At 34.2% G+C, this 21,504-nt stretch overlaps 2 protein-coding genes and 1 pseudogene across 2 annotated transcripts; 2 read left to right on the top strand and 1 right to left on the bottom strand.

Annotated features, from left to right (window-relative positions):
• Positions 1–1,250: 1,250 nt before the first annotated feature.
• On the bottom strand, positions 1,251–5,045 carry LOC145616160 (subtilisin-like protease SBT4.4; annotated as a pseudogene).
• A 3,186-nt stretch (positions 5,046–8,231) lies between these two features.
• LOC145617621 (serine/threonine-protein phosphatase PP1 isozyme 2-like) lies at positions 8,232–13,894 on the top strand. The gene is made up of 4 exons (XM_081672341.1): positions 8,232–8,881; positions 10,422–10,981; positions 11,057–11,265; positions 13,466–13,894. Exons 1-3 carry the CDS (start codon positions 8,698–8,700, stop codon positions 11,225–11,227), a joined length of 915 nt encoding a protein of 304 aa, XP_081528467.1. The 5' UTR covers positions 8,232–8,697; the 3' UTR covers positions 11,228–11,265; positions 13,466–13,894.
• Positions 13,895–15,507: 1,613 nt separating this feature from the next.
• On the top strand, positions 15,508–19,116 carry LOC145617623 (DNA-directed RNA polymerase II subunit RPB7). Its single transcript, XM_081672342.1, has 6 exons — positions 15,508–15,809; positions 15,933–16,098; positions 16,196–16,246; positions 17,670–17,735; positions 17,836–17,904; positions 18,578–19,116. Exons 1-6 carry the CDS (start codon positions 15,694–15,696, stop codon positions 18,641–18,643), a joined length of 534 nt encoding a protein of 177 aa, XP_081528468.1. The 5' UTR covers positions 15,508–15,693; the 3' UTR covers positions 18,644–19,116.
• The last annotated feature ends 2,388 nt before the right edge of the window (positions 19,117–21,504 follow it).

Here is a 21,504-nt window from a genome sequence, read left to right as displayed (position 1 = left end):
ACCGCAAAAAGTACATTAATAATTCGTATAATTTATTTAAGGGAATTTTGACTTTTACCACCTTCAAATAACCACTTAATTGAATTTACCACCTCCAAAAAAAAAAGATTTACTTTACCACCACCAAAATTTCCAAAAATTCAATTTTACCACCAACTAACGGATTCCGTCCATGAATCCGTTAGTAGGGCCCACATTTTTAACGTTTCTTCTTCATCTTCCCCGATCTTCCTTTTCAACCAACCAGCAACGAAATCAACTACCTCGGTTGGTCGGAATTTCGAGTGGGTTTCGCGTCTGGGTGGTGGTGGTTTCGGGTCGCGATGGCTTCGCGTCTGGGCGGCGTTGTTTCTGGTCAGGGGTTAGGTTGGCTGGGGCGGATTGCGGTGGTTACGCGTCTGGGTGGTGTTGCTTGGTTTCGGGTCGCGGTGGTTTCGCGTCTGGGTGATGGCGGTTTCTGGTCTGGGTTTGGATAGTGGTGGGGTTCGTCGTAGTTGTTAGGTGGTGGCTAGGGTTTTGAGGTCGGAATTTTGTGGAAAGGGGGTAGAAATCGATGCGGTTGTGGTGTGCAGTACGGTGCGGCTGTGGTCGGAATCGGGGAGGGAGAGGGATGGGGTGGTCGGAATCGGGGAGGGAGAGGGATGGGGTGGTCGGAATCGGGGAGGGAGAGGGAAGGGGTGGTCGGAATCGGGGAGGGAGAGGGATGGGGTGGTCCGATTCGGGGAGGGAGAGGGATGGGGTGGTCGGAATTGGGGAGGGAGAGGGATGGGGTGGTCCGAATCGGGGAGGGAGAGGGAAGCGGTGGTCCGAATCGGGGAGGGAGAGGGAAGCGGTGGTCAGAAACGGGGAGGGAGAGGGAGGGGGTGGTTGGAATCGGAGATGGTGGCCGGAATTGGGTAGGTGGGGCTGCCGGAATTTTTTTTTTATTTTTAATTTTTTTTTTTGTTTTTAATTTTTTTTTTGTTTTGTTTTTTTTTTAAAACTTACCCAATAATATAGCGACACGTGTGCAAAGTAGGCCCCACTAACGGATTTATGGACGGAATCCGTTAGTTGGAGGTGATCGGTGGTAAAACTGATGTTTTATTTTTTTATGAGGTGGTAAAGTAAATCTTTTTTTTATGGATGTGGTAAATTCGACAAAGTCGTTATTGGAAGGTGGTAAAAATCAAAATTTCCTTTATTTAAATTCGATTTGTATTGTCCTTTATGTTTGGAATAAACACAAAATAGCGTCAAAATTAGAGCAATCATAATCCTATAATAGAGTATACAACAATAGGACTTCTAACATTATGTTGTCCATCAGACCAAACCATTGATGCTGATGCTGAAATAAAAAAGCTTGAGCCGCCTTCTGTTAATCCTTTGCCTACAACAGTCACGTCGAACGACTTCTTCTCATTCAATGATGTAAATGAAAGAGTACTAGGATTCACCGTGACCTTAACTTCCTTGGGCGATTCGACTTTAACGGTGTAGGTAGAATTAGCAACTCCAACATTGGTGACTGTTCTAGTAAACTTGACATTGAATGGTGTGTCAACATCAACTATGGCAGAGAGGGAAGGATAGTTAACATCGTTTGGTAACAAACTTGTGTTACTCGTACTATTTTTTGGGCATGTGTAACTCTTGTTACCCGTGATCAGAGCAATTTGCTCTTTGGTGAGATTCAACTTGCAGAAAAATGGTAAATAATCATCTTCAAGTGTTTCATAAATAAGTCCGGGATTTGCAGCCGTTACAGGATCAAAATGCCCTGCTCCGTAGGCAAATTCGGCGTCTGGGTTCCTAGACGAGCTCATAGGACGTGCTGCAAGCATAAGAAGTTTATATATATATTTATTGTAACTAATTAATTTATTTCAATTTATTAAAAATGAAAATGACTAGGAAGAAAATTGTACAATTTAATTACCTGTAGTCATCAAAGCAGATTTGATAGCGGAAGGAGACCAATCTGGATGAAGCGATTTTATATAAACAGATGCACCCGCGACATGGGGGCAAGACATGGATGTACCAGACATAATTGTATAATTTGCAGATCTATCGTCTCCAGAAACTTCAGTTAGTGAAGCCCAAGGTGAATATGCAGCTATAATTTCGACTCCTGGCGCTGTGATATCAGGCTGCAACAAAATAATAGTTAGAAGAATTGGAGGGGAAAAATGGGAATGCAAAGTTGTGCTTCAAGTTTACCTTAAGGATATCCGATGCAATTTTATTAGGTCCTCGAGAAGAAAAATTGATGACATAAGGAGCAGAAGTGTCATTAATGGAGAAACTCTTGAGGATGTTCGCCTTAGGATTTCTACAAAGAAAGAATTATTTGACGTGAATATGGTATCCTTAATTAAGTCACTTATAATACAAATGTAAAACAATATATATGCATAACATTAAATGAATGTATTTACGTGAATGAATGGAACTGAGTGAGCATCATACTTTGTCGAATTCAGGTAGGATAATAGTTCTTCAAATTCATCGGGTTCCAGCGCAATTGCAGGCAAAGGGAACACTTGAGAATATTCAGTAGAAGCATGTACCAATACCCCTAGTGCACCGGCTCTGAAACCTTCTCTAATTGCATAATATTCAGAGTTATCACACACTACAATCTTTCCTTTTACATTATCTAGACAGCTCTGCCTACAATACCTGTGTTAAGAAACATTATATAATTCTTAATAAATTACATTAATGTTTAAAGGTAGATAACAAATTCAATGACTCAAAGATTACTTTATATCATCCTTGGAACACTGACTTGAACCTACACCAAAAACTAAAGGAAACAAGCCTTTCTTTGACTCGAAAGGATTCACAGAATAACCCTGCATTTTAAAACAAATATATGTAAGTATCACACGTTCGTATCTTGATATAGATGATAGTGAATTTTAAAAAGTTACTTTTATGATGAGAATACTTACAACTAGAGCTTTTCCATTTCCAAGGACAACTTTATCACGTATCCGACGATCACTGGAGCCTGCTGCAACACTGAATAACCAGGGTGCAACACTTGATACAGTTGCACTACCATTTCCGTTATTACCAGCAGAGTTCACGGTCAGTATACCTTTCTGTGCCGCATGGTAAGAACCAATCGCGATACTATCTTCTTGAAATAAAATTGCACTTTGTGATCCTATGGAAATTGTAATCAAGTCTACTCCATCAGCAATCGCTTCATCAAAAGCCGTAAGAATTTCTGATTCTTGACAGCTCTCGCCGTCACAAACTTTGTATACGGCGATCCTAGCAGAGGGTACTGCACCTCTAGCAATTCCATCTGCCAAACCATAAAAACTGGCATGATCTACGTGTCTCCCGGCTGCTGTCGAGGCTATGTGGCTTCCATGACCGATATAATCCCTTGCAGATTCATAGGTAGTACTAGCTCCAATTAATTTGCTGCAAGATGGAATTCAAAATTGTTTATTAAGTCAATCAATTATTTTTTTTTTAATTTTGTTGTACAGTGTACACAAATCAAACTTTGTATACTTGTTGCATGTAAAAATTTTCCCGCCCTTACAAGCACCTTTCCATTTCTTAGGTGGAGGTCCAAAACCATCATCGCTAAAACTCGGTAATTCAGGCCAGACTCCGGTGTCAAAGGCACCGAGTATCACATTGCTCTCAGTAGTCAAGTTTCTTGGAACCACACCACCTTCAACTAAACCCATGAAATCCCATGACCTCGTTGTTTGAAGTTGGAGTGTTTTACTAGGAAACACAGATACTACTTCCTTCATACCTACCAAAAAAAAAAACAATCAATATATGGATCATAAATTTAAAAAAGAATCTGTAATTTTGATGATACTATAATTTCTTACTATTGAGATTTTTACTCTCTTTCTCGGTTAGCCTTGCTGCGAAACCATTGAAACTCTTCTTGTAACTTCTTACCAAGGACTCTTCTGTCGTACTTTGGAACATAAAATTCAAAGTAGAAAGACAACGCATGTCATTATACATATAAGCTAAAAAGTTATGAAAATTATTCGGTACTCATTATTCATCTTGATTACCACTACACTAATTTTTTTTATTGGATGAGTTTTATTTATTTTTTATGTCAAATTTAATTATAAATGTTTCATCTATTTTAAAATTTTACTTTTTATTTTCCATAAAAAAATTTCATAATTAAGTATGAGTTATTCTTTAATTTCAGTAATAGTAAAACTAAATTTTGTAAATTAATTAGAAAATTATAAAAAAAATCATAAATCATCTCATAATTAATATATGAATTTAAAATTAGATAAATAATTTATGATTAATTTTAAAATTAAAAAAAATCAAATCAACAAATTAAAAATTAATATAATGATAGTCATTTTAAAGATGGTTACTGTAGAATCATCCATTTTTTTATAAGAATTTAGGCCTTGTTCACTTCACTTTATTTTTGTTGAACTGAAATTATTTTTCCTGAACTTAAATTTTTTTTGCTGAATTGAAATTAATTTTTTAAGGTGAAGTGAACAGGGCCTTAATCGATAGTTTATATAGCATGAGAAAATATCAATTAGTTAAACAAAAACATATAAAGTCAATTTGATTTGCTCTAAAAAAAAGTGGAGTACGTTACATGATTAGCTAGGCTCCGTTCACTTCACCTTATTTTTGCTGAACTAAAATTATTTTCACTTAACTGAAATTATTTTACTGAACTTATATTATTTTTGCTGAACTAAAATTAATTTTACTAAACTGAAATTATTTTTGCTGGATTGAAATTATTTTTACTGAATTTTTGTTATTTTTTTCCTTAAAGTTACTAATTTTTACTTAACTGAAATTATTTTTACTAAACTGAAATTAAATTTATTGAACTAATTAAAATTAATTTTACTGAACTGAAATTAATTATACAGCACTGAACTTATTTTTACTGAACATTATATTTTAAGGTGAAGTGAACATGGCCTTATAACTACTAACCTGCCCTCTAAAACTTGTTGGAGAATATCAATGTGATACTAGGACGTAGTAACATGTTCCTCAGAAATCGAACCCATGTATACAATGTAAACCTGCACAATAATATTAAATCGATGAACTCATACTCAACAACAACAACAACAACAACAACAACGAAGACAACAGTGTAGTAACTTGCCTTTCGATCATCATTAGCCTTAAGAGACAATGTTCCCGCAACAAAAAGGCCAAGTACAAGGGTGAACAAGTGAATTTGAGAATACATGAATTTGACCATTTTTTATTTATATTTGTGAATTATTAAGTTTTGGTGATATGATATGACTGATCAGCTGATCCTCATTTTTATAGATACAAAAAAGGTAAAAATCAAGTAACTTAATGTGATCATAATGGAAATAATGCAATTATAGGTAGCATTATGGAAATAAATCAATTCTTTTATTAGTCAATGGATATAGTAGACTGTATGGTCTAAATATTTATTTGACTTGATTTACTTCCAAATTTAGTGATTTGATGTATAAGGTCATGTTTACTTTAGCTTACAAAAATAATGTTAAGTTATAATAATAATTTCAATTTAATAAAATTAATTTCAGTTCAAGTAAATAAATTCAGTTCGGTATAATTCAATATTTTTAAAGATGAATTATAATAGAAAATCATTATTAAAATATATATATATATATATATTCAATTCAACAAAAATATTTTCAGTTCGGTAAAATTAATTTAAGTTTAGTAAAAATAATTCAATTCAAATTCAGCAAAATTAATTTCAATTTAGCAAAAATAAGGTGAAGTGAATGGGGCATAATTTAACACATTTGTTTATTATTGGAAGACTTAGGGTCCAGTGATATGTTTTATTCAACTTATTAGACTTAACTTATCTAAATTAAACTAAACTTATTAGGCCTTAATGGCTTAGCGGACTACATAATTTGAGAAAGTACGAGAAAGGTAAGGGAATATCATCCTCTCAAGTTGTCACTAGTGGAGAATCTGGAAATTGAACCTTCAATTTCCATTCATGGCTAGAAGATCGACACTCTTCTTTTTCACTAAATCAAGCTTAACTTATCACTAAATAGAAAAAATGGGAGGGGAAAGGGAGCAGGAAGGGGAAGGGGTGGTTGGTTAGTTGGTGGTTGGGGGTTGTGGCTTATATATATATATAAATTAAATCTAATTTTTTTTAGTAATTTGGTGGGTTAAAGGTTAATTACAAGAAATTGAGGAAATTAGAGTGTAATTATGTTAATAAGAGGGTAATTACGAAAATAGATTTCCTTTCGCAAAAAAAAAAAAAAAAAAAAAAAAAAAAAAAAAAAAAAGAACTTGGTTTTTTTTAACCATTAAACTTTTAAAAGGTTTTTTGGCAAAAATGGGTGCTTTTAAGAGGTTTTTCTGACAAATTTTCCTAATATAATCTAATTTCTCATATCGTCGTTCGCTACATTTTGATATTTGATTTGTATTTTTTTCCCTAATAGATGGAGTACAACATATAGTGTTAGGTAAACACCATTTAAACAATAAACTAGTATTTAGGCCTCGGGCGATGCCCCGAGTTACTACATTAATTTCATGATTATAATCCTTAATTATATTTAATTTAATAAAATGACATATAATGTGGTATAGCTTAGTGGCTAGCAATATAGTTTTGAAACTTGATGTCATGAGTTCAAACCTTGTCCAATCCATATGTTTAAGCAAATAAAATGAAATACTTGGTTAAGTGAGGAAGGTGTCACGTGGCACTTACGTTAATTTTTTGCCAATTACGAGCTCATATGACCTCTAAAACCTTAACTGAACATTTTAAACCGATGAAAAAATTGAATTGGGTTGCAATTTACAATTTATAACAACTTTTGGGCTATAATTGCAAATTTTTTTTAAATGGCTGCAATTTACAAAATACAAGTTTTAAATGGCTGCAATTTGCAAATTTTCCCAAATTCAATTGAAAATATACATATAAGCATTTTTTTTAAAGATACAATCATTTTTTTTTTATATTTAAATGTAAAAAAGAATTAAAATCAATTTTTGTTATTTTTTAAAAAACTATATTCCTTCAAAACAAAAAAATAACAAATTATAAAAGACTACAATAAACGGTGTACGGTTTTTTTTATTGCGCCTTTTTTTTAAAAAAAAATAATTAGCTAGCTAACCTATTCTTCTCCTGTCAAGATGTTCTTATTATGCATGACCTCCCAAAAATTGATTGGGAGACCCAATTGAGCATCGAGCGCACTTGTAAAAAGTGTGTCAATTTATTAGATGCTTTTATTAAGAAGAATTTTTTTATGTGTCAATACATCAATTGTTTATGTAAATCATATTATATTTTTATATCATTTTTTAACTTATACTTCGTATATGATATATTTATTTATCTATATATTTGCAAATGTTATAATTATTTATATTCTAATATTGCTCATATTTATATTGTCGATATGTTAATATTGTCATTATTTAATTGGATAAAACTAATCAATTATCCATTCAAAGAGCACAAAGAGTAACAACTTAATTTTACTGTAGTTATACTAAAATCCTTCAACATTAATTGTAAAGGCCCTAAACTTTTGCTTAGTCATTACTCTTAGTCCCTAAACTTTGATTATGGCCTATTCTCATACGTTTATTTTAAGCTCTAATAAGTTTAATTCAGTTTAGTTCAGCTCCTAATATCTTTCTCTTATAAAATATTCATTTCAGTTTAGTTCGGTTCAGCTCTAATAAGTTCAGTATAGTTTAGTCAATGAGAACATGCCGTTTGTGATCACTCCCAGTCCCTAAACTTTGCTAGTCCCTAAACTTTGGCTTAGTTGACAGCAGACATCCATAAACTTTGTTGACTCAGAAGTTTCTCAACCATAAATGGTGAGGCAAGGGTCTCAGAAGTTTCTCAACCATAAATGGTGAGGCAAGGGTAGTAGATGGACCAATTTGCCTCATTTAAAAGATGAGGGACCAAATGTGCAACTAATGGCAAAGTTGATAGATTGTATTTTAGCTTATCTCTTTATCTTTTACTAAGGCTTAAATTAAATTTTTTACTCGTATATTTTCTATAATAATCGAGGTTAATATTATGAAACAGAGGGAGTATATTTTTTATATTCGAAAAAAATGAAATACGAAGTAAATGAAAATGGCGTTTTCGAAATAAATGAGAATATAAAGGGTAAAATTTGACCTAAAAAGCAAAAAAATAATGAAAAAATTTCCGTCGAATGAGATCTTAGCATTACAGCCAAAACCACCCTTTCTTCTCCTTCTTCTTCCCTTTTTCCCCTCCATTTCCTCTGCAACTAGAGAGAGAAACCCAATTATTAATTTTATTTTAGAGAGAGAAAATCAACCCTCCATTATCATTAATCTAATGTTTTCATAATTACCTACTCTCTTAATCCCTGCTTTTCTTTGCAATTAACAAACACCCCCACCATCCCACCCAAAAGGGGTAATTTTAATTAAAATTCAAATTCAACAATTTATTTATTTTTAATTTTTTTCAAAAAAAAAAAAAAAAAAACCCACATTGCTAACACCGTTAGCACCTTCAAACTTGGGCAATTTGCATAAAAAAATAACACCCATTTCCCTTTCTTTTTCTGGGAAACCTAGAGTTTTGATTTTGAGGGTGTTTTTTGGTGGGTTTTTTGTGAAACGTTTCGAAACGGATAATAGAGAGAAAGATCAATGGAACCGGCTGTATTGGACGATATAATAAACAGGCTATTGGATTTTCGAAACGCCAGACCAGGTGCTGCGAGACAGGTTCAACTTTCTGAGTCAGAGATCCGCCAACTTTGCACCGCTGCTAAGGAAATCTTCTTGCAACAACCTAACCTTTTGGAGCTTGAAGCCCCCATCAAGATCTGCGGTATTCTAATTTCATTTTTTTACCATTGTTTTTTTACCCCTTTTTTCTGCTTTTCATAATTTTTAAGAATGAGTAATTATTTTTGGTGGGTGTTTTGAATTTTGTGTGTTTTTATTGTGTTTTGAATGATATGTTGAATGATTGTGTTTTTGGATGGATTTTCATGGTGGGGTGGGGGGTGTGGGATAATTGAATAAAAAGGTGTGAGTTTTGATGATTTTGTTTGTTTTGAGGTTTGTTGGATTTGTTTTGAGCTGATTGTAATTGGATTATATGTGGGTTATGATTGATTGGATGTGTTGGAGCTAATGTAATTATGGGATGATGATTAGGAGGTGTTGCATTTCTTTTGTTTATAACCGTGGGGGAGGGGAGGATGATCATATGAATGAATTATGATGTATAGATTGTAAGTCATAACTTTGTGATTGTGGCAATAATCTTGAACTTTGGCTTTGACATAAAGCGGGAGCGGAATCATTCATGTTAGTTGGTGGATAGTTCACTTGTATGTCAAGCAAAATAGCTATTGATTACCTTGGCTATTCATGTATTATAAGATTGGCAGGAATTTATGTCTAATTTCAAGTTTGTTCTTTAGGCATCTTGCTTTCAGGGCTTCAGGGAAACTGTCTATGTGACCTATTTATGATGATGTGGGTATTTGTAATGAAATTCAGACAACTTTAAAATTGTATTATACTGAAATTGGTGGTTCGAATTGGAAAAACTTTTCTGTATAAGCTGGAGAAACAGTAATGATATCATACTTCCCAAGTATATGTAAAATTGGAAAACCTTTTGAATTTGTAATAGGGATTTTTGTCTAGCTTTAAGAGCTTATGGGGAGATGATTATGTGGTTTTTTGATGCTGATTGGGTATGTGCTGTAAAATTTGAACACTTTTAATATTGTAATAAAAGGAAATGAAATGAAATGGTGGTACGAATTGGATAACCTTTCTGCCAAAGTATGAGTAATAATAATGATATCATACTTCCTATGTTTATAAGGCCTATTTCCTACGTAGTATTTGTCTTTTCCCCTTAATACTGTAGCACATATTGCAAATTTTGAAAAATGTTATAGATTTATAGTAAATTGTAATTTTATTGTATTAGTTAATCAAATTATCTATACCCCTATTTTATAAAGAGTAAAGGGCTCCTTCTGTTCATTGCAATTTTTAAATGCCATTTTTTATTTGTTGAAATGAAGGGATCCATGCCCAGTTGAAGATATATTTTTAATTCTGAAGTCCTTATACTGTTATTGGCTCTCGCTGTTAGTAGACTATAGCCTTGTTTATGATTCTCTGTGAAGTCTTTTGATCGTGTGATTGATTTCACAATCAATTACCTTCTGTTGTTGCTAGTACTGTAGGCCTGTAGCTCTTAATTTAGTGCCAGCAGCTTCTTGTTACCTTGAAGAAGCCTGAATCTTCTTTATTTTTTTCTCTACTGTGTTCTGCGCTGCTTGAGATGGATGATAATAGTCTTTAGATTTGACTGCTTTCTTTTGTATTTTCTTTGATTGCAGGTGATATCCATGGGCAATATGGTGACCTCTTGAGACTTTTTGAATATGGTGGTTTTCCTCCCGAAGCCAACTACTTGTTTTTAGGGGACTATGTGGACCGGGGCAAGCAGAGTTTAGAAACGATTTGCCTTTTGCTATCTTACAAAATTAAATATCCAGAAAATTTCTTCCTTTTACGGGGGAACCATGAATGCGCATCCATTAATAGGATCTATGGATTTTATGATGAATGTAAACGCCGCTTTAATGTTAGACTTTGGAAGACATTTACTGATTGTTTTAATTGTCTTCCTGTTGCTGCTGTTATAGATGACAAAATATTGTGCATGCATGGTGGTCTCTCACCTGATTTGACTAACGTGGATCAGATTAAGAGTTTGTCTCGGCCGACTGATGTACCTGAATCTGGTTTGCTATGCGATTTATTGTGGTCAGACCCTTCTAGAGAGGTTAAAGGTTGGGGAATGAATGATCGGGGAGTCTCTTACACCTTTGGTGCTGATAAAGTGGCCGACTTCTTAATGAAGAATGACATGGACCTAATTTGTCGTGCACATCAGGTTATAAATGTTTCCATTGCTGTATTTTTGTTCATCCTCTGTAACCTTTTAGCTTATCTTTATGATTTTGTCCAGGTTGTGGAAGATGGATATGAATTTTTTGCTGATAGACAGCTTGTTACAATTTTCTCTGCTCCCAATTACTGTGGTGAATTTGATAATGCTGGTGCTATGATGAGTGTTGATGAGAGCTTGATGTGCTCGTTTCAAATCTTGAAGCCGTCAGAGAGAAGAAGATTTCTTTGATCAAGGATTTGATGATGTAGTCATCATTCTTTGCTCAGGTTGGCTGTCTCATAAACTTTTATTTATTCAACCTAGTGTTTTATGCCATTTTATGCATGTGTACATGTTAGATGTATTAAGCTATTCATTGAGCTCTTTGTTATTTTTCCTCTCTTTTAAAAAAATTTGTTCGTCATGGCTTTATTTACCCTAGTGTATTATAGCTGCTCCAACATTGAAACAATTTTTCAATCCTGTATCTGAAAGAAGTAGGATCTCACAAGTTCTTATGGCACGTGGCTGGTGTACAGCATTTTAGTCGAGGATTGATTTCTGCCCCGCTTTTTTTTAAAAATATATAATCCCTCTTATTCTTTTACAAAACATCTCCAATCTAAAATAATAGCGTCTCTCTGTGTTCACCAAATACATTTTGATGAGAAAGCTCATGAGGCACATTATTTGTCTTTGTCACATTAAATACAAAAAATACAAAAAAAGCACTTTGTGCTTGCTTTTTGGCTCTCTGCTGATTGTAATGTTGCCAAATCATGGACCTCCTTGATAAAAAGCTGTCATAGACTCATTGCTCCTACTTGCAAAAGGAGCATATACTTGCTGGTAACATATGCCCCCTTTTTGTGCTGCCTTCTTTCATGAGAACAGACATTATGATCCAATTATTTGATACTTTTGGGCTTTTGCCTCTCTTCCTTTCACACAGAAACAACTGCAGCGAGTGTACAGGTTATTATTTTTGTGAAATACCTTCTACTTGTCTTGTCAATGGAAATTTTGATTGGAATTTGAAGTGATGCTTGGTCAACTGAATCATCAAAATTATTGGCATGATATATGGAATTTATTGCACTTATGAATAATAACTCCTTATTAAGGTAAAAGGCAAAAGGTCAACGGTGACAAAATGCCATGTATATCTGTTCATTCCCATTGACTTCAGAAGAACTGTTTAATTTCTAATTTAAAAATAAATAAACAAAAACTACTGTTTAACTCTATTTGTAATTTATACCTTCTGAAATTAATTTAGTTCTCTCATTGCATATATTATAGAAGTTTGTTAAGAGTAAGTCTTTTAGCTGTGTTAAAGAAAGGCTCAATGTTGGATTTTTATTTAGGTGTCAGGTGCTTGGTAGAATTGAGCAGATATTGATACTTATGATTGATTTTCAAAATGCAGTTAGTTATACAGCCATACAGTTAGTTGGGATTTTAGGTGGAACATGACTGTATCATCAATCATGGCATGTCAAAATATGCCTGCAGGAACTCATTTTTTTTAGAAGTGGAGATTTGCTTTGCTTTCGTGCTTTTGATTTGGAACGTTGCGAACCTGTGATTCACTGCTCATTTTTTTTTGCGACCTTGTTCTTCCTCTCGGGAAAGTTGCAAGAGTATATGGTCAGGGTATGGGATTTCAAGCTACCCATTGAATCTGCATCTCTATGGATGATGAGGTTCTCTTAGTTACTTGGTGAATATAGTGACTTCATATGCTTAGTTTGCTTTATAATTGAAGCAATAGTTATTTGTATGAATGTGGAATTGTAAACTTAGGCCCTGTTTGATTCACCTTAATTTTGCTGAACTGAAATTATTTTTACTGAACTGAACTTAATTTTACTGAACTGAACTTATTTTTACTGAACTGAAATTATTTTTATTGAATTGAAATTATTTTTACTGATTTTCTATTATAATTCTTCTTTAAGAAAACTGAATTTTACTGAACTGAACTTATTTTTACTGAACTAAAATTAATTTTACTGAACTGAAATTATTTTTACTGAACTGAAATTATTTTTACTTAATATTATTTTTTTAAGGGGAAGAGAACAGGGCCTTAGTACTTAATTTTACTGGTAACATGTGCACATCTAGAATCTTAAGTTCTTGACATGGCATAATAGGATTATTTAGGTATTATTGGTAATGTGCACATCTAGTATTTTGACAGGCCTTTGACATCATGAACTTAGGTAATAGAACGAGCTTTTATAGTAGTATATATTGTGCATGCCATGTCCCATGTGAATGTCCTTGGTGATGAAAAAATTTGATTAGGAATACTTTGGGGCATGATTTATGTAAAGTCACATACAAATTTTTTACATATTCGCCTCAGTGTATGCAAATGTCTTTCACTTAGCCTAGGATTTCGGCTTCTGCTATGGTATTGCTTTGAAGATTGCTGTTGACTTCAAATAAATAATTAGGGTTCTGTTCATTTGTTTGCAGATACCTTTTATTCGTGCAGTTTGTATTTCGGAAGACTATTTGAGTCTAGGCCACACATTTGCTATCTTCGATGTTGAGAGATGGTATCATCCTGCTTAATCGTTGAAGACAGGAATATTTAATGTACTTCGAAAGTATTGTGATTGAACATGGAATTTCGAAGCAACAGACAGATTAGTGGGCAATCAGAATCGTCCCAATTTCTGTATTTTCTATAATTTTTTTCTTAAATTTTTGTATTTTATTTTTATTTTTTGGGGGAAAGGAATTCTCATTAGAAAATCATGGTGCTGGTGTATATACATTTGGTCCTGTAAATGACCATTCACTCTGTACATTGTTGACACCAATCTTTGTTTGAACCATTGTACTGATCTTACTATCTGCTAGTTATGTTTCAAGTAGTCTAATTGCTATTTGAAGGCTTCATCTTGCATTTCTAAACTCAATCTCTTGCACTTTTTCGCGACAAGACTTAGATTGAACTATTGAAGACACCTAGATACGAGACGTTGATGTCAATGATAAATCTATTGAACCCATCCATTCGAGCCTTAGCCTTATAAACGAGGTTGGCTTTATCATTGATAATAATGATGGTTGTTCTTCATAATATACGAAATACGTAGTGCAAGAAATAAATTGTGGCACAAGATCATGCTTTGTACGGGTTTAACACTATACAAATGCTAAATGGCTTGCGAAACTCTTGTGCAGTACAATTTTCCAATCAATCAAACGATATCAATATTAAAACTCATGGCAAGGATTATAATCTTGCCATGTGTTGCCAATTTTTCCACGTGTCGCCATGTCACTTACTATTAGTATTAATTACCAATAATGTTTCCTTATAAAATTTTATTAATTGCTAGCATTAATATTTGAACCCATAAGCCCTAACCTAATATTCATTAAAATTGGACTTTGACCATCACTCCAATGACACATCTTTCCCGTAGATGGATGGAATAGGAATAGGGGGAAAATGACATATTTGCCCTTAATGAAAAAAATGAAACAATAATCTTTGTAAGGGCATTTTTGTAAAGCTGTTATTTATTTCCTATATATTCTCACCCAAACAAGGTATTGACATATTTTTATAAATTCCCATCAATTAATTCTCAAGTAGAGTAGTACCCGTGCAATGCACGGATTTACCAGTAATATATCTTGGGATTTTTGTAATTTTTTTTGAGTTTACAATATTCATAAGTTCAATTTAATTGACCTTAAATTAATTATGCCAACAACTCCTATAAAAACTCTAACAACCTAATATGATCATATGAACATAAACCAAAATAATATGTACTTATTTTAATTTAATTACCTAAATAATAGCTACTATATATCTGTTTAAAATTTATATAGCATTTTTTTCAAAAAAAAATAAATAGCATTTGAGCGGGAAATCTTTTAATAAAATAGCGCCACGTGTACAACTTTAAAAAAGATGACATTAGAGCAACTCCAATGGTTGCTTTTAGGGACTAGCTTGCAATTTTAATAATTTTCAAGCTAATAGCCAAACCATTGGAGGATACTTTGATAATTAGCTTGGTCAAGCTAATGCCAAGCAAATTAGCTTAACTAAGCTAATTAGCTTAGAAATTAATTGTCTCTAATAAAATACTAATTATTTAAAAAATAAAGTTGAAAAATCTAAATGCTAATTAGCCTAACCATTGTGATATGAATTAGCTAGAAGAAAGAATAGCTTTGGAATCCTAGGTGGCATGGCAAGCTAATTGGGCAATTAGCTTGCCATTGGAGTTACTCTTAGCGGTTATTACTTTAGTACGAAATGGTATACAAAAAGGACTTGCTTGCAAATTAAATTAAATTGTAAGCATGTAGCTTACCATTGGAGTGACAATAATGATGTAGCTAGATCAAACAACGTTGCTTAAACAAGCTACACTGCTTGGTTTTCTATAGAAAACTTCATCCTCTTATATTATGACATGTGTAGGATAGAAATTATTTATTTTTCCAAGCTACAATATTCTATTGCTAACCATTGGAGCATTTTGTAGCTTAAAAAAAAATTAGGTTGAAATTTTGATGTATCAAGGTAAGCTACAAGCCTTTGTAGCTTACCATTGAAGATGCTCTAATCTCATTCCCACATTTTAATCTCCAAACTCACATTCACATAATTCAAACACTTTTCTCTCTCCTCACTTTCCCTCTGCAAATTTTCGCCGGAAAAATCAGCTGCCATGTTTTTCCACATTATACTCGAGAGAAATATGCAGCTTCACCCCCGCCACTTTGGCGCGCGCCTTCGTGATAAACTCGTGTCCAAGCTCATGAAAGATGTCGAGGGTACTTGCAGGTTTTTCTCTAAATCAAATCCCTAATTTTTTCGATTCAACTTCTATCTATGTAATTTCTCACTTAGATTGAAATTAATTGAATTGGGTTTTCTGGGTTTCTTCCAATTTTCGATTTTTTACAGTGGGCGCCATGGATTTGTGGTGGCAATCATGGGAATTGAGCATGTTGGCAAGGGTTTAATTAGGGATGGAACTGGGTTTGTTACTTTCCCTGTTAAGTATAAATGTGTTGTTTTTCGTCCTTTTAAGGGTGAGATTCTTGAAGCTGTTGTTACTATGGTTAATAAGGTATTAAACCCATTTAAACCCTTTGTTAATTTGAATCTTTGTTGATTAATTCTGCTTATTAAAGCGATTTTTGTTATTGTTGTTTGAAAATTTGCAGATGGGTTTCTTTGCTGAGGCTGGTCCTGTTCAGGTCTTTGTGTCTAATCATGTGAGTTTTCTCTGAATTTGTGGGGAAAAAAAAAAAACACTTCTATATCCAATGCCAAGTCTGTAAGCAGAATTTGCTCTTTAAGGTTGATTGTTTCGATGTGGCGGAGTAATCGGGCTTTTAATTATCATAAACTTGGCTGTTCTGATTATTTCCATTATGATCTTTAATTGTTGCTATTGCCTTTTTTGTTTTGACATTTGTGTGCTTTGTGGTGTATGAACTTCATTGTAGCACTGGCTACGGTATCGTTTGAATAGGCTTAAAAACACTTTGTTGTCTTTGTCATAGATAATGCCATAGGGGTTACAAGTAATCAAACCATCTCAATCCATTAGAAGTTTGAAGTTGTTACTCCACATCTTTAGAGCTCCTGATTTTACTGCAGTTTGTGTTCTTAACTGGTGTTTATAATTTGTGGATATTGTTTGTATCACTTCTTGGCTACTTTAGCTAATCCTGCCCCTCATCAAGAATCATTAAAAATTTTATAATGTAATGCCCCCTCGAACACCCCTAAGGACTCTAGAAACTCTAAACAGATTGTATAAGTGAACTAATATTCAAACTCATTTGAAAATAGGAGACAAAACAAATTAAAACACTTAAGAAACCAGCCATTTTGGACCTTAATCATTTTCCATGATGATTTATCCACAGGGATATGCATTTGATGCATTTAAGCTGTGACATGTGTCTTTTATTTATGTTGAATGGCCTATAGTTCTTTTTAATCCTCCTGCATCTCGAAATTACTTCATAAATTAAACTAATAAAAAAAAAACCTATGGCAGCCTTAAATAGACACTGTCAAGTTGAAACTTTATTGAGTTTCTTTCTATATTCTGTAAGTAGATATTCATCGGTGAAGTTAAAAAAAATTTAGGCTCCTGCTCTAATCTGCAATAGGATTGGTGCTACAAAGCTGAACACGAGTTAGGCTTCCTCTTCCAATTTGGTTCCAAATATATATGAACATATCAGCTTGGTGCCCAGATTTCCTAAACAAGTAGATGTTATCAAAAATTTTGGTTTTCCTTATTTCTTAACTGTTGTTGCTGGCTTGCTGTTGGAATTTATCTTGTTTTAATTTTATGTTTTTTAATTTTTGTAAGTAGCATAAAATTGTTCTTTCTGTCCTTAATTGACCTCACAATCACAATTCGACAATTTCTAAGTGGATTTGCTGAGGCTGGTCCTGTTCAGGTGTTTGTGTCTAATCATGTGAGTTTTCTTTGAGTTTGTAGTGATTTTTCATGTCAAGTATTTGGTGATATGGTAATGTGCTTGTAGTATCTTCAATTTTTTGTCATAATAGTATATTTGCATTGATTTGATCTTTATTTTATTGTCGTTATGAATTATACGAAGTAGTTTGGTTTGAGGTTTTTATGATTTGAATGTATCTTTTAATTGTATGTAGCTGATACCGGATGATATGGAGTTCCAATCTGCTGATACACCAAATTATACAACATCAGATGGATCAGTATGTTCTCTTAAGATCCCAAGATGCTTAATTGCTGTTGTTGGTAATTGTTTGTCTCATCATTGTGCAGAACTTGACCCAATATGACTGATTTTGGCAGGTTAAGATTCAGAAAGACACTGAAGTACGGTTGAAGATTATTGGAACTCGAGTTGATGCCACAGAAATTGTATGCCTACCTTCTCCTTTCGCACAAACTTGCATTATGCAGTTGCTATTCTGACTCTCCACTTACTAATATATCTGAAGCTCAGTTTTTCCTCTTATGCCCTAGTTTTCTTAGGGTTCATTCTACATTCACATGCTCCACTTGAAGAACACGTTGCATCTAAGTGCTCATGTGTCGTCCAGTTTGAGATTTTCTTCTAAGTTTTCGTGTGATGTGGTAGGTCAAATAGTCATGTGAGTATGGGATTGAGGGTTGGACTATTTTGAGGTAGATTGAAAGATGTAGGGTTTTGAGTGAGAATCACCATTGCTCATGATGTTGGCAATTGGAATGCAAGTAGAAATTTTTTGAAAGTGGTAAATTATGTGTTAATATCCAAGTGTGTGCTTTTTAATCTTATATGACAACATATTCCTGTCCTTAATTTCAGTAAACATGTAATTATGCCACACTAGTAGCACTCCCTACATTTCATATCTAGTGCCACACTAGTAGCACTCCCTACATTTCATATCTAGTGCCACACTAATTGGCTATCTAAGCTTAATCTCTAAAAACATTAGTGACTGTTATGGAGTGGAGGGATTTGATCCAACAAATTTGCTAGGTTTGTCTGTAGCTTTTGTTTTTTTTTGGCTCCAATTGTAAGCGTTCCGTTTTTGATATTTTGCAGTTCTGCATTGGTACAATCAAAGATGATTTTCTGGGCGTGATTAGTGATCCTGGCGCTACATCATAGAAGGAAATTCAAGCTGTCTTTTAGCTTTTGAATCTAGTTTTGGAATATAAACGCTCCAAGCTAACCATATTAATACTCTTTGTATGAACCAGGAAATTCTGGTCCTGGATTGTAGTGTCATACGAACTGCATTACTAATTCGTCTATTAAAGTTTAATCAAACAAGAAGTTGGATATTTAAACATTTGTCTTTGACTAATTGAGGTGAAATGTCTCTAAAGCTTTATATGATTAAAGGTAATTAGGACATTTCACTGCACGTTAATTATCTTGTTAATGAGGCAAAAATACTTTCTTTGACAAATGTTCAAAAGATGTCTAAATGTGTAGTAGTAATGTGTGTCCTAAAGTCGTAACAGTACTACACAAATCCAAAAGGTGGACACACTTCATTAGAGACTCCCTAAACTAGGAGAAAACTTCATTGACTCATTGTACTTTGTATACAATAGATCGGTTACTTAAATATGTAAGCTCAGCTCTTATGTTGTACTTTAGAATTTTAAATTTCAATTTTGTAATTTTTTTATCTTTTTCCGTCGGGAAATAATAATTGCTGAGACGTTTACCATGGTCCTTAAAACCCTCCAAGAGTCCAATTGGGTCGGTGGGACCATCCCATATGGCCTTAAACGACTTTTCACAACTTGAAGTGATTTCGTAAACTTAAGCCTACCACGGACGTTTATGACAACATATAATGATCATATATGGTTTCAAACGGCATTATATGACTCCGAGATATATCCCCTAGGGTCTCAACACTTTTTGCCACCGGGCCTTGAAACTTCTAAATTTCCTCAAATAGCGTGTATTATAGCCTTTGATTTTGTAATTTTTTGACCTTTTTTCGCCCGGAAATAAAAATTGTCGAGATGTTTACCATGGACTCTAATACTCTTTGGGAGTCCAATTGGGTCGGTGGAACCATCCAATATGTCCTGAAACGGTCGTTTTACCCGTTCGCAACTTGCACCGATTTCGTAAACTCAAACCTACCACGGACGTTTATGACAACATATGATGATCATATATGGTTTCAAACGACATTATATGACCCCCAGATGTACCCTTAGGGGTTTCAAGGATTTTCGCAATCGGGCTCCAAAACCTTAAAATTTCATCGAAAAGTGTGGATTATAACCTTCGATTTTGTAATTTGTTGACCTTTTTCGCCCGAAAATCAAAATTGCCGAGATGTTTACTATGGTCCCTAATACCCTTCGGGAGTCCAATTGGGTCATTGGAACCATCCAATATGCCCTTAAACGGTTATTTTTCCCGTTCACAACTTGTAGTGATTTCGTAAACTCAAGCCTACTACGGACGTTTATGACAACATATAATGATCATATATGGTTTCAAACGACATTATATGACTCCAAGATATATCCCCTAGGGTCTCAACACTTTTCGCCACCGGGCCTTGAAACATCAAAAATTCCTCAAATAGCATGTATTATAACCTTTGATTTTGTAATTTTTTGACCTTTTTTCGCCCAGAAATAAAAATTGCCGAAATGTTTACCATGGTCCCTAATACCCTTTGGGAGGCCAATTGGGTCGGTGGAACCGTCTAATATGTCCTGAAACGGTCATTTTACCCGTTCGCAATTTGCACCGATTTCGTAAACTCAAGCCTACCACGTATGTTTATGACAACATATGATGATCATATATGGTTTCAAACGACATTATATGACCCCGAGATGTACCCTTAGGGGTCTCAAGGCTTCGTAACCGGGCTCTGAAACCTTAAAATTTCATCAAAAAACGTGGATTATAGCCTTCGATTTTGTAATTTTTTTGACCTTTTTTCGCCCGAAAATAAATATTGCCGAGATGTTTAGCATGGTCCCTAATACCCTCCGGGAGTCCAATTGGGTCGGTGGAACCATCCAATATGCTTTTAAACGGTCATTTTACCCGTTCACAACTTGCATTGATTTCGTAAACTCAAGCCTACCACGTACGTTTATGACAACATATAATGGTCACACATGGTTTCAAGCGGCATTATATGACCCTGAGATGTATCCCCTAGGCTCAACACTTTTTGCCACCGGGCTCCGAAATCCTAAAATTTCCTCAAAAAGTGTGTGTTATAGGTAGAGCTGTCAAAAACTGACCTGACCCGAGAACCCGCCCTTAACGGACAAAAATCTAAACCAGCCTGTACTTGAACAATGGAGTGAAACTAGTGACCTGTAACCTGACTTGATCCTGACCTGATCTTAACCGAAAACCCATTTGATCCAATACTTTAGGACCTGAACCCGAACCTGCCCTCGACCTGATAGTAACCGTCAGTCGATTTAATCCGGCCTGAAAACAATCCGAACCTGAACTAGTTCCCGACCCAATTAAAACATGAACCCGAGTCATGGAAGGTTTAATTAAATTTTATATACCTTTTATTCAGCTTATATACTGGTATAATTCTGTACAATCCGATTTAATAAAATCTTTTGTCCAGCTTATATAACTTTTGTTCTCTATTACTCGTATATAGGTTTAATAAAATCTTGATGATGGTTAATCAAATTATGGAAGGCGTAATTATATAGTTCAACGCTTCAACTTGACCACATCGATATTTATTAGAATTGAACTTGAACCAGAACCCAACTCAAGACTAACCCAAACCCAAATGTACCATCTTTTTAACCCATCCAAACCCAACTCAACACAACCCGAACCTGAAATTGAACTCGATCTGATTTTAACTCGAATTGAACCCAATCTATATCCGAAAAGGTGAACGACCCGTTATAACTTAAACTGAAATTGACCCAATCTGAATCTGATCTGAAACTAGATTGACCTGACATAACCTGATCCTGATTTAACCCGAGACCTAA

This window comes from Chenopodium album, chromosome 26 (genome assembly GCF_948465745.1).
Source record: "Chenopodium album chromosome 26, dcCheAlbu1.1, whole genome shotgun sequence".
NCBI classification, from domain to species: Eukaryota; Viridiplantae; Streptophyta; class Magnoliopsida; order Caryophyllales; family Amaranthaceae; genus Chenopodium; species Chenopodium album.
Note: the sequence above shows the minus strand (reverse complement) of the source record. Positions and strands in the feature narration are given on the sequence as shown.